Here is a 12,962-nt window from a genome sequence, read left to right on the forward strand (position 1 = left end):
TTAGTTTTTCATCCTTTTTTTTTCTTTGTAAGAGATATTTTTATATTCTAGATAAAAGTCCTTGATCAGATATATATTTTGCAAGTATGTTCTCCTAGTATGTGGTTTTCTTTTTCATTTTATTAATTATGCCTTTTATATAACAGTTTTATACAGATATAATTTGCATGCCATAAAATTTACACTTTTATAGTGTATGATTCAGTGGTTTTTCATATAATCACAGAGTGTACAACCACCCACATTATCTAATTTTAGAAGAGCAGAAATTTTACATTTTTAGCTCATTTTATCAGTTTTTCTCATTAAATGGTTCAAATTTCTATCCCTTGTCTAATAATTCTTTGTCTACTCCAAGTTGCACAGGTTTTCTCCTATGTTTTCTTCTGAGATTTTAGTTTTGACATTCTTTACTTAAATTGTGTATATGAGGTGAGGTAAGGGACAAGGTTTATATTTTTCCATACTTATATCCAATATTTCCATCACAGTATGTTGAAAAGACTTTCCTCATTAAAAGACCTTGCCAACTTTGTTGACCATATATGCATAGGTTTGCCTCCATATTGGACATTCTGGTCCATTGGTTCATATGTACATTCTTATGCCAATATCACTTGGTCAATGTAGCTCTATAGTAGGTCTTGAAATCTGGTTCATCTGCTTCTAAATTGTGCTCATCTATTTTAATGTTTCCAAATATTTCTAAATTGTTTTGGCTATTTTATATACTTAACATTTCCATATAAATTTTATAATCAACTTGTCAATTTCTAGAAAAAAGTATGCTGGGGTTTGTATTGTAATTGTGTTTAACTATAGATCAAATTGGGAATGATTGCCATGTTAACAGTTTTTAGTCTTTCCATCCATGAATATTTATTTAAGTCTTATTTGGTTTTTCTCAACACTTTTTTTTTAGCTTTCAGCATACATAAATATTTCATGGTTTTTATGATATTGTATTTTCTTTATTTTTCCCAGCTTTATTGAGGTATAATTGACTAATAAAATTGTAAATATTTAAAGTTTACAACATGATGATTTGATATTCATAAACATTGTGATATGATTACCACAATCAAGTTAATTAACACAATTAACACATCCATCATCTCACATAGTTCCTTTTTTGGGTGAGTAGATGCCAAAATTTTAAATAAAGAATTACTGTAGTCAATGTAGTATTATAACAAAATAATACCAACTGAGTTTTATTACAGTAGGACATTAATTATGTAAAAAGCATTGGTATCTTATTTTAAAAGAATGAAGACAAATTTTATTATCCTCTCAAAAGATGCAGAACAAACATTTAGTAAAAATCAATACTAGTTGTGATAAAAACCCTTCTCAAATCAGAATTGTAGGGGACCTCCTTGATTGAAAAAATTATATACATATAAACGTGTAGTACACATGGTGAAATATTGAAACTGTTCCATCATAACTTCTATTAAATATTGTACTAGATGTACTAGCCAGTGTAATGAGTCAAGAAAATAAATTTTATAATGTAAAGAATAAAAAGGCTAAATAAGTTCACCAAAATAAGGTAGAGATATATATATCTCATATTATGTGTGTGTGTGTATGCGTCTTGTTTAAATCCTATTGAGAATGATGCCATTTTTGTTTAAGCAGGCAATAGACCTGGTTAGGTTCAAGCTGCAAGTTGCAGCACACCTTTTGTGGGCTGTGATTCCACTATCAGTTAAGTTTTCAAAGACTCTGACTAAGTGCTCTTCAGATCTGTCCCCAGTTTGTGCCACCCGTGGCCAGCCTAGGTGGCAGTCTATCTGCTGGCTCAGTTCTCAAAGTCCTTTTTAACGCTGATTAGGAACAGATCTGAGCCAGCCTTGGTGGTCTAGTGGTTAGGACTCAGTGCTCTCATCGCCACAGCCGGTTTGTTTCCTGGTCAGGGAATCACATCACCCATCTCTCGGTTGTCACACTGTGGTGGCTGTGTGTTGCCGTGATGCTGAAAGCTATGACACCAGTATTTCAAATACCAGCAGGGTCACCCATGGTGGACAGGTTTCAGTGTAGCTTCCAGAGAGACAGACTAGGAAAAAAGACCTGGCCACCCACTTCTGAAAAAACTGGCTGTGAAAACTCTATGAACAGCAGTGGAGCATTGTCTGATACAACACCAGAAGGTGAGAGGATGGTGCAAAAAGATGAGGCAGAGTTCTGCTCTGCTGTACACAGGGTTGCTAGGAGACAGGATCAACTAGATGGCACTAACAACAACAAAGGAACAGATCTATGCGTGTGCAGCTGAGGATTTTTTAAAACGAATTTATAGATTCACTTTCATGAACTCCATTTCATTTTTTTCTCCAATGCTTTCCAATTCCCTGTGGTTCTCCTTTCCATCCCCCTGGCCAGAAAGCTGGGGCATTAGTTACCCCATTCTGCCTTGTACTTCCGAGGCTGTACTCACGTACAGGGACAAGCAAGGGGAATCACCAAGGGGAAAATAAATGGGAAACTCAATGCCATTTTGGCGTCACTTTGAACTCTGCCTTGTACTTCCGAGGCTGTACTCACGTACAGGGACAAGCAAGGGGAATCACCAAGGGGAAAATAAATGGGAAACTCAATGCCATTTTGGCGTCACTTTGAACTCTTGTCTTATTCCCCAATCTACCTGCCACTATTTACTTTTAGAAAGCTCAACAGCTTCTCTATGCATTTTATCCAGGTTCTATAGCTTCACTCAGCGAGAGAGACAGGGGCGAGCGAGTTTACTCCATTTTACCTAGAACTGGGACAGATAGCATTATTCTTAATAATGAAACACTTAGAAAAAACAAAATGTCCATAAATGGTACAATCAATTGTATATATTTCTACCATGGAATAGTAGCGTATATCCCAACTAATCTACCATTCACCAATGAAAAAGAAGCAAAAACTGCTACATACAACAGCACTGATAAATGTCATGGACATAAAATAAGAGAGGAAAAGCTAATGACAAAATAATACATACTATACAATTCCATTTCTATAAAGTTCAAGAGGAGGTAAAAATAACCTGTAATGACAAAGTTGGAATAAGTGTTAGCTTTGGGGAGAGATTAATGGTATTGAGTGGAAATAAGGGAGGTTTTTGGGGTCCTGGCAATGTTCTCTATCATGAAGCTTGTGAACCTTGTAGGGTTACGTGGATGTTGCCACTCTAGACAAATTCATTCACCTGTACACTGAAGAACTGTACACTTTTACTATATGCACATTATACTTCGATATGAATGTCTATAAGAAAATAAAAATAATAAAGTAAAGCAGACAGTGGTCATATCACATTGTACTTCAGTATTTATGTGTAAAAACTTCCAGGATTACTACAATTGCCACTTAGTTAATTTGTATCGTTGCTCTATCTCCCTCTTGAGGTCAGCTTGGCAAATTCTCTCTCTACCACCTCATCTCTCAAACTCTCTCTTTCCCTATTATCTCTCTTTCTCTCTCTCATATACATGTACTTAGAGTCATTACGCAATTTAATCCTGAATCATGTGAGCTTAATACAGATCTAAAAATAGCTAAATATTTATCACTAGTTTGAAACAAAACCTGAATAAATGAAAGACTTGGGATTTTTGTTAAGCCTTCTAAATACGAAGAACATTAATCTTCCAAGGTATGAACAAAAAAGCCACAGTAGCCACAGTAATAAGAAATTCAATTCTTAAGTAGTATATCATAATTTTCCTTAGAAGTGAAGCTTTTGGTCCTGAAAATAAATGCATGGCCATCAGAAGATCATTATGTACCAGACACAATAAGCCTTAAATTAAGTCAGTGTGGTTAACAATAGAACGTGCCATATATTAGGTTGTCAATTTATGGCCATGGAATGAAAACATGAATAGATCATATGGTGACTGTAATTTCCTACTAGACAAAGTTAGGACAATCAAGGTGGAAATTTTGGGGTCATTAGCTCCCTGGGGTTTGTCAACACATGTAAGTAGTACAGCTTTGGTAAACTTCTCTGTCATTCTGTTAAATACAGATTGAATCATTTGTACATGATTTACTTAAGGGTACAATAGGAAAAGCCTAACAACATTAATTATACATCAAATAATAGGCATAAATTGACCAATTTGCATTCACTATCCGTACTTTTTATATTTCAGAGCAATAATGTATCACACCCCATACACATGGCAAATGGCAAAAACGAAAGTTTCATTGTAAATGCAATAGCATGAATCTCTTGCCTGTTTCAAAAGTAAAACTCCTATTAAAATAATAGAGAACCTCAAATGCTCTTCATTTTTAAGTTATTTATGCAAGAAAAAATAGTTGTTCCAATAAGGGAAATGTTTTTAGAAAACTTGAAAACCTGTTTTCAAAAGCAGAAATCATTGCCAAGTTCTAGAAATTTGCTTTATATTATTTTTTCTTCTGGAAAACTGTGATTACAAACAGAAGGATTTCTCACAATAATTATGCATCAAAAGAAAAGCATATTAAATCAAGAGTAATTTTAAGAGGCCATAACATTTGTTCTAATTAGAAGCAGAAAAATTTTCATATTGCAATGTAACATTTGCTTTTTACTTAAACTTTTTTTTCATAATTGATTTGGTAGGAATATAAAATAAGGTAGTCACACAATTTTTAAAAATTCTTCTGTGTTTATAGTTATTATCTCCATTGATTTTAGAGAACATTTCAGTTTAAACTAAAATTTAAAAATCATGTATCATAAACTTTGGCAATCATAACGTTTAGGGTTAGAAATGTAATAGAATAAATTGAGCCTATCAAATGATTAATTAAATTAAATGCTAGCCTATTGAGTCTATTTAGAAAGTATCTAAAGGGAAAGATCAGATTTTACCCATTTAATTAAAAATGTTTTCTGAATTATATTAATATTATAATTATTCCCTCTGTCCATTCTCCTTTATCATACATTAATTCATAAGCAAGTGAATAAAGTAAAAACTCTCCCTAAAATTCTCTGGTAATAATCTTAGTCATTTTTACATATTGATTTATATTCTTAATTGAACCATGAATAAAATAATATATTATTAATCAAAAGGATATCACTGCAAAACTGTATCAAAGATAGAGATCAAAACTTTATCTTGATTAATGGTAAAATAATTTAAACTGGGTAGCTCGCGCTAGGCTATCATGATTAATCTGAACTCAGTTTACCTTCTCTTCCTGTGAAAAAGATGTATCTTGAAAAGGTTTTCCTATAAAAATGCATACAACACTACAAAGTAAGAGAAATCAAGACTGAGTGAGAAAATTGGGACAGAGGGAAAATGAGGATAAGGAACGGAGGTGATGTCAGAGTGCAATGAGTACACTGAAGGCAGACCAGATGTTCCCGTACAGCTGGGATGGGAAGCAAACTCAGCCCGACACTTTCTAGTAGTCAACACAAAGAAGGATCAATGATTCATCTCATGAGTCACAGTATCCTTGAAATGAAAACAAAGTGTTCATTCAGGAAAAGACCTATTACTGGCACCATAACCAGAACAACGTTTCCCATGTGTCTTAATAAAAAGAACATTAGAAATTACACCCACATTCTTACAGTACAGTACAGTCAGAAATGCTCTGACCTTTCTAGTAACAACATCCTCAAATCAGGCTGACACAGAACACAACTCAGCGAAGCCAAAGCAATCCAATTTGGATGGAGAGAAGGATCAGATGACATGACTTAACCCAGCGATCCACTGCAGTGTCTAGAGCAGGAGGTTTCATATTTTCTCTTTGCTTTAGAAGCTGTCTGTGTGCACAGGTGGGTGCTCGTGGGTACAGATGGGCACAAAGATAAAAGGAGACCATTTTCAACACAAAATTTAATAATTTATTATTTTTGGTTCCATTTTTATATATTGTGGCATAACATGTAGAAGGGTTTTGAAGTTTGTTTGTTTATAAAGAACAGTTAGAAAAGTTCCAGATCTGAGCAAAGGGCTAGCTGGAATATTACTTAGGAAATTCTCAATCACTGATTCCTAAGTGAATGAAAAGAAGTGACAATTACTTCCACATTATCTTTCCTGACAACTTTCGGTAATATCACTATTTTATTTTTTCTTGTCCAGTACAAAACCAATGGTTTTAAGAGTTAGTGGAACTAAAACAGGATTGCCATCATCTTTTGAAAGGTGATGGTGCTGATGAGGAATACATATACTTGAACAGACAACCTGGGTTGGGCTAAGGGTCTTAAAAAAGTATTTTGGCTTTTATTTTAGGACCAAACAGCAAAGTTTTAAAAATACATGTTTTGGGATTGATGCCAGGTAAGTGTCTCCAAGTTTGAGGGAATTTTAGTGCACTTATTTATAAAAGTTTTAAAAATTACACGTATCTAACATCCATTTCAAATCTCCTGAATTAGAAATTGCAAAGAGTATGGAGAGAGCAAATATAACTGGTTAAAAAGTTCCACAGGTGACCCTATTATGTATTCTATGTTGAGACTCATATATCTGTTTTAAATAGATTAAATGGGAAAAATATTACAAAAACTAAAATAATTCCTTTCTTCACTTTTAAAGTTCATTCCATTTCAGAACTGGCCAGCCAGTCATATGCCAAAAGGAAGCCGGAAAAGATACACATAGCAAACACATCGTGGGGTGAAGACACATTACACATGTAGGCCTCCTCCGTTTTGCTATCACATTGCCTTTTCTGTCCCTGAGTATCAGCCACTCAGGTGAGGGGGGACGCCAGGAACACAGACTAGGGGCTCCACATGTGTCCCCCCCGCCACTGCTGTGCCCTTGATTGCAACCGCCCAGCAGAATATTACATGTACAATACGAAATTTCAGTCAGGTGAAAATGGGAGACATCAGACAAGCATTATAAACTGACTTTTCTAGAGAGTAGCTGTTCCTTTCTTGTGCAACACTTGTGTATTTTTACAGAGATTTTCAGAAAATTTCAGAAAGTAACACAGTCACTGACAGATGAAACTAAGAAGTAGGGAAGTCCCGAATAAAAAGAACTTCTTAATTTTCCTTCTGCTTTCTCATTTACTACACTTCTTAAAGTTCTACTGTGAAGTTTTGGATCTTTAAAAATTAAATCTAGGGCCGGCCCCGAGGCGTAGTGGTTAAGTTCAGCGTGTTCTGCTTCAGTGGCCCGGGTTCGCAGGTTCGGATCCTGAGCGTGGACTTACACCACTCATCAGCCACTCTTTGGTGACAACCCACATATAAAGCAGAGGAAGATGGGTACAGATGTTAGCTCAGGGCGAATCTTCCTCAGCAACAACAAAAATTAAATCTAATTGTTCTGCTATATCACAAACCTGATTTAGCTCAAGAGTAATAACAGAATGGCTAACACCAGCTGCACAGTGTGTCTGACTGTACTTTTCCACTTTCAAAATACCTAGTTTTATTCTTCCTAATATGTTTGACTGAATATAACATTCTATACTGAGGGTAAAACTTCTTATTAGTTTGGTCTACTCTTGAACTTGACTCATAATGTTTTAAATGTTTTTCTTTATTCTCTTCGTTCCTCTTGCTCCCTTTTCAACTTATGTGAGTCACCTTTAGTCTGAGGTAGTGTTTCTCTAGTCTTTCCGTATTTACAATGTTTTTTTGTACATTCTGTCAGCAATTACTCATATACTTACCAAACTTCCATTGTTCTCCATTAGCCTCATTTATCAAGTCGTGGTCACTAAGTACCTTCCTTGAGGTCTAGTCTTTCCACAAAGGATAAAGTGAGAGAAAAGGAATCTATACTTCATGCACATGGCAAAATCTTAGAATGTAAATGTTTAAAAGATAGGACAGTTAACTAAATTGTCTTAAGTAAAAGTATTCCTGTGGCAGAAGACATGTGGGTGCAAGAGACACTCTATTTGAATGTTCCAGATATTGTGGGCTGATAGTCTTGAACCATTCATTGGGGAAAAATATAGCCAAACACTTGCTAAAAAATTTGCTGTGAATTAGGCATGTCCCTGAGATGGAAAACCATAGAAAAGTGGTAGATCAAAGGGAATATGAAAATAAAATTAACCATGGAAAATTTTGTGATTCATCTTTTTCGGCAGAAATATATGCAGAACTTCTGCTTCTGGTAGAGTAGATTACTTTGCGGTAGACTATTGTTCTTGCTGAGCATAATTAGAAAAGCTGGGCAAAATCATTTTCTTAAAGCCTTCAGATATCTACTAATCCCACAAAGACGTAAAGATCTGATAATCTGGTGTCAGATCCTGGGGATCTGAACAGAATGAGGAAGGTGAGGTATCAGAGAAACAGGCACTTAAAAGGCAGCAGAAAAAGCAAAATGGAGCAAGGAGAAAATCCTAGGTTGGAAGTGTGGCCAAAGAGAGACTTAGAAGAAAATACACATTTCTAATTAAACTTGTAAGTTGTCTTCAGTGGCAGGTTTAAAGTGAAAGTTTGGTTTTCCCTCATAATCTCAATTGCTCACTAATGATTTTGATGTGAATTTTTTTGTGTGCTCCGTGGAAAAAGGTGCCCACTCCAGCTTCCAGTTTGGTGGGGGCTACCTGCACAGCTGGCCACATGTGTTAAACCATGTAGCACAGGAAAAATAAAACAGGCTTTATTCTCCACTGTGTTAATGATCGTTCATTTTTAATTCTGCATTTGTCACTATGTTATTTTGTAACAGTTCTAAAGCTTCTTCGAATTCTGCCTCCTTCAGGAGCATCTATTCTGGTGCTTTGCACAAACTAACATTATTTTATTAACTAATCCCAGCAGAATCATAATTAAAAGAGAAGAATGTATATCTGAATAAAACACCTGTATCCTTTATGTACTTTATTCGTGCTCATCAGCATTTTTCCACAGACCTAAAAAACCTCCAGAAACAACTTTATGTGGACCCTCCTCCCACTTCAGTCCTAATACTGGTATCTCTGCCTTACTTTCAAACCCTTCTCATTTCATGAGCTTAATTTATCTAGGACAAGAATATAGTTTCTACCCTTGAAACAACCATAATGAATGACTGTGTTTCTACCTCCTAGAGTCTTTGAAAGTCCTTTGTTTTTATTTCCAAAATTTTCTCCTTCACGTCTCAGGTGGTCACATCAGCTCTACGTAGGACAACCACCAGACCAGAATTAAATCAGTGGGCAATTCCGTTGCCCAGGGCAAGTTCTGGAGGCCAATTTCTTCCTGTTCTCCAGCACGTATGACCTTAGGTAGCTGAGCCGCATGTTAGAAATCTGTGGATGGGCCACTTTTAACTGACAACTGAAGTTTCAAGTCAGCTATTCATTTTTATTTACTGAGGGTAGACATTATTACCTCTAATCTTATTCCTCCTGAATCAGCTTTACTAAGAGACAGATACTAGGCGAAAACTTTGGTTTTTAATGAATTCAAAGTCTTTCCAGGAAGGCTAATTGATAAATTGCTCTTGAAGTGACTATCTCCTAGTAGCTCCAATGTTTTCTCCATATCATCTTATCAGAAGGCTTATGACAAAGTCTCTTGAGTTTTAAAATATATGTAGAAGTCTTTTATTACCTGTCTTTTTGACTTATGATCAGAATCTTGTCGTCTAAATCCCAGCTACTTTCCACTTTATAATATATTGCCACCAAAATAGAGACATAGCCACCTTATGTAATTCCTGGCACTGGACTTGCAAATGATTTTGCAACCTCTTTCATTTCTCTATTTTATACCTGCTACTCCTGAGCATTTCAGTGGCATATTCTAAACACAAATCAAAATATTTTTCTCATGTCACTGGCATTACTCTCCTCACACATTACTCTACTTTCTCGTAGCTTTTGACCTCAACAAATCATTCTCATACTTGCTTGATGACCAAATCACCCAATAGATTACTGTCTCCAGGGCATTCTACCTCTACAGGTGACCTCTGCCATAGACATCTTAGTAAATCCTGGAAAAGTTTTAATATCTTAAGAAATTGGTTAACTGTTGTGGCTCAATTACATATCCATTACTAGCCTAAAACTTCAGAATGATATTTCTTAATTCTTTCACTCAAATATATGGAATGGTTGATGTATTTAGCACCTTATTTGAATCTTTTAGTATTAAACTATACACCTTGCAAATGTTCATCTCATAACATCCATCTTCTATGAAGCGGTATGCCAGCAACCATCACAATCTGTTTCATTTGGCAACCATAGTGAGGAAACACTCTTGTCTCCCTTTCATCATGATGATTTAATCCAAAATACCACTGAGAGCTGCACCTTAATGACAAATCCCAGGTGAGTTCTCAAAATATAACCCAGATGTTGTTCCCTTTGGAGGACTTCGATTCTCACCACACTGTAGTCTTAAAAGAGGACTCAACATGTGTTCAAATTCAACTGTAAGAAAACATGGAAAGCATCAGAGTGGGTCATGTGGATTTCAGTAAGGATTTTGTGGGGAAACAGAGGGGAGGGCCAGCACTAAGCACCAAACTATAAACAAGTTAGTCTTTAAGAATTCCCTTTAGAGATTTCTGGTCCTCAAATACCCTGTTTAGTTAAATTGCCAATTCATTTCCTTTTCCCTTTGATTTCTCTACTATTCTCTCATATCACACATCATAGTCTTCCACCTTTTACAAACATCCAGATATGTGGACTTTAGTTCTGCCTTCCTTTCATGTAGAGCAATACCATCAGGCCATCTGGCCTTCTCCAGACCTCTCTGAAATGTTATTGATTTAAACGTTTTCCATATTCCTCATTATATCATAAACTAATTCAAGGTTTTCTTCACATTTCTTGCATAAGTTATTAAATATTCTAGCACGAACTAACTAAATGTTCTAACATGGTCTCACTCATAATGGTCCTCTATGCATTCTATAGCATACTGTAAATATGAGTTTTAAAGAGAGTGGAATAAGGTGTATTTATTGCAACTAAAAGTAATATTTTATCCATATAAAAAGGACACGCTAAAACCAGAAATATAATGACCCACAGCTTTTGAAATACCTGTTTAAATGTTTGTACTGCTCTTAAAAATGTGTAACAATTTCGTTATTTCATTGCAGCAAAAACACAACATGAGATTTACCTTCTTAACAGATTTTTAAGTACAATGCCATATTGCTATCTATAGGCACAATGTTGTACAGTAGATCTCTAGAATGCATTCATTTTGCATAACTGAAATTTTATACACAGTGATTAGCAACTCTCCATTTCCCTTTCTCCCCAACCCCTGGAAACCACAATTCTATTCTTTGCTTCCATGAGTCTAGTTTAAATACCTCATACAAGTGGAATCATGCAGTATTTGTTTTTCTGTGGCTGGCATATTTCATTTAGCACAAGATCCTCAAGGTTCCTCCATGTTATCACACATTGCAAGCATGCAAAAGAATGAAATTGGACCCTTATCTTACACCATATACAAAAATCAACTCAAAATGGATTAAAGACTTAAACATAAAGATCTGAAACTTTAAAACTCCTAGAGGAAAACTCCTAGAAGAAAACTCCTGGTATGTAAGGCTCATTTTATGCCATACTTTTGTTGAGACAGGCTATGAAAGTTTTTGTAGTCTGTTATAAGTCTCCATGTTACCAAAAATATTACCATAAGTAACATTAAAACATATAAGTAGGTGGATGGATCATTGTGAGAACTTTTATAAATATCTTATTCCACTATTGTCTAGAGAGTGGATAATATTATAATCATTTTAGTAGCAAAGCTACTAAACTTTAAAACATAATAGACACTTGCATTAATTACCATGAATAGTGATATTTATTATAACTTAAAACATTTTACTTACATCTGTTAGATGGCCAAAAGTTGGTTGAGCTGTTTGGAGCATAAGTTGCTTGGTCACTGGGTCTAATTCTAGAGGAAGACCAAAGAAAATATTTATGATATCATCAAAAGTAACAAAAAATAAGCAAAGAGTTGAGGTTGCTAGTCTTATCTTTATCATTATTTTGATATAGAAGACAAAACTGGATTCCCTAATAATAAAATTGACTCATTGTACTTCTTCCTAAACTCACAATCACAAACATCCAGATGATTACAGAGAATTTCAGCATAAATTATTTAATCTAATTCGCACAATGTCTAATTCATAACCAGAAATTGGAAATTGTTTAGCACTTAACAAGTGGCAGACATTGTGGGTTGCCTACCCCAAAGCCATTACCTTATTCCTTGCCAGAATAACTTTCCATGACAAAGGCTAAAAATACTAGATATTTCTTTTTTTCAGTATCTCATGCTCCTCAGGCATAGGCATGTGACCAAACCTAAAGTAGTCATAATTTATCATCCAAATGGGGGCACCTTTGAGAATAAAAGGGAAGTTTTCATAACTCTGCTTAGACAATAGAGCACACGAGAAACTTTACCAATGGGATTTAAGAATAAGTGCTGGGGGGCTTTTGAGGAATCTAGATTCCAGGATTTAAAAACAATCTAGGATGGGCAACTGCCCTTTGTGTTTTGGACAAGGCTGTATTGGATTATAAAGCCTGCAACAGCATTTTGGCTGCATGAAAAGACCAGACTAAGGACTATAGCCAACACATTGAGGACAGCTGAGTGAAAGGACAGAAGGAACCAGAATCTTTGCTGACATCGCTGAATAGTTTGCCTCTTCTTACATAATAAATAGCTTTAGCCTTTTAATTAGGTCTTTTTCGTTTTACTCCTGCCAAAAGCATTCTAAATAGTATATTCATAAATATTAATATGTAATAAAATTTAGGACCAGGGTATTTCAGGCACAACTTATTCAATTTTTTGGAGAAGCTGTTTTGATCATTTTTCCTCCTTAGGCTTATGTAATCTTTGTATTCTGGTTTTTCTTCAATATTGGAATATATGATGAATCCACTAATATTTTTAATGTAAAGGCTCAGTTTCAAAGCACACTGTATGATATCAGTAAACCTATTAACCAATCTTATAGTCTACTGAAAAATCAGTATTA

General features: G+C 35.1%; 1 protein-coding gene across 4 annotated transcripts in view; it reads right to left on the bottom strand.

Annotated features, from left to right (window-relative positions):
- CNBD1 (cyclic nucleotide binding domain containing 1) overlaps positions 1 to 12,962 on the bottom strand; it is a 301,600-nt gene that overhangs the window by 34,477 nt on the left and 254,161 nt on the right. For all 4 annotated transcript variants that reach the window (XM_087420362.1, XM_087420360.1, XM_087420363.1 and 1 more), the window contains exon 8: positions 11,793 to 11,860. In XM_087420362.1, the coding sequence (XP_087276488.1) occupies positions 11,793 to 11,860 (68 nt within the window). The remainder of the gene's footprint in view (positions 1 to 11,792; positions 11,861 to 12,962) is intronic.

Source organism: Ceratotherium simum, chromosome 31 (assembly GCF_057802395.1).
Source record: "Ceratotherium simum simum isolate JZ-2026a chromosome 31, ASM5780239v1, whole genome shotgun sequence".
NCBI classification, from domain to species: Eukaryota; Metazoa; Chordata; class Mammalia; order Perissodactyla; family Rhinocerotidae; genus Ceratotherium; species Ceratotherium simum.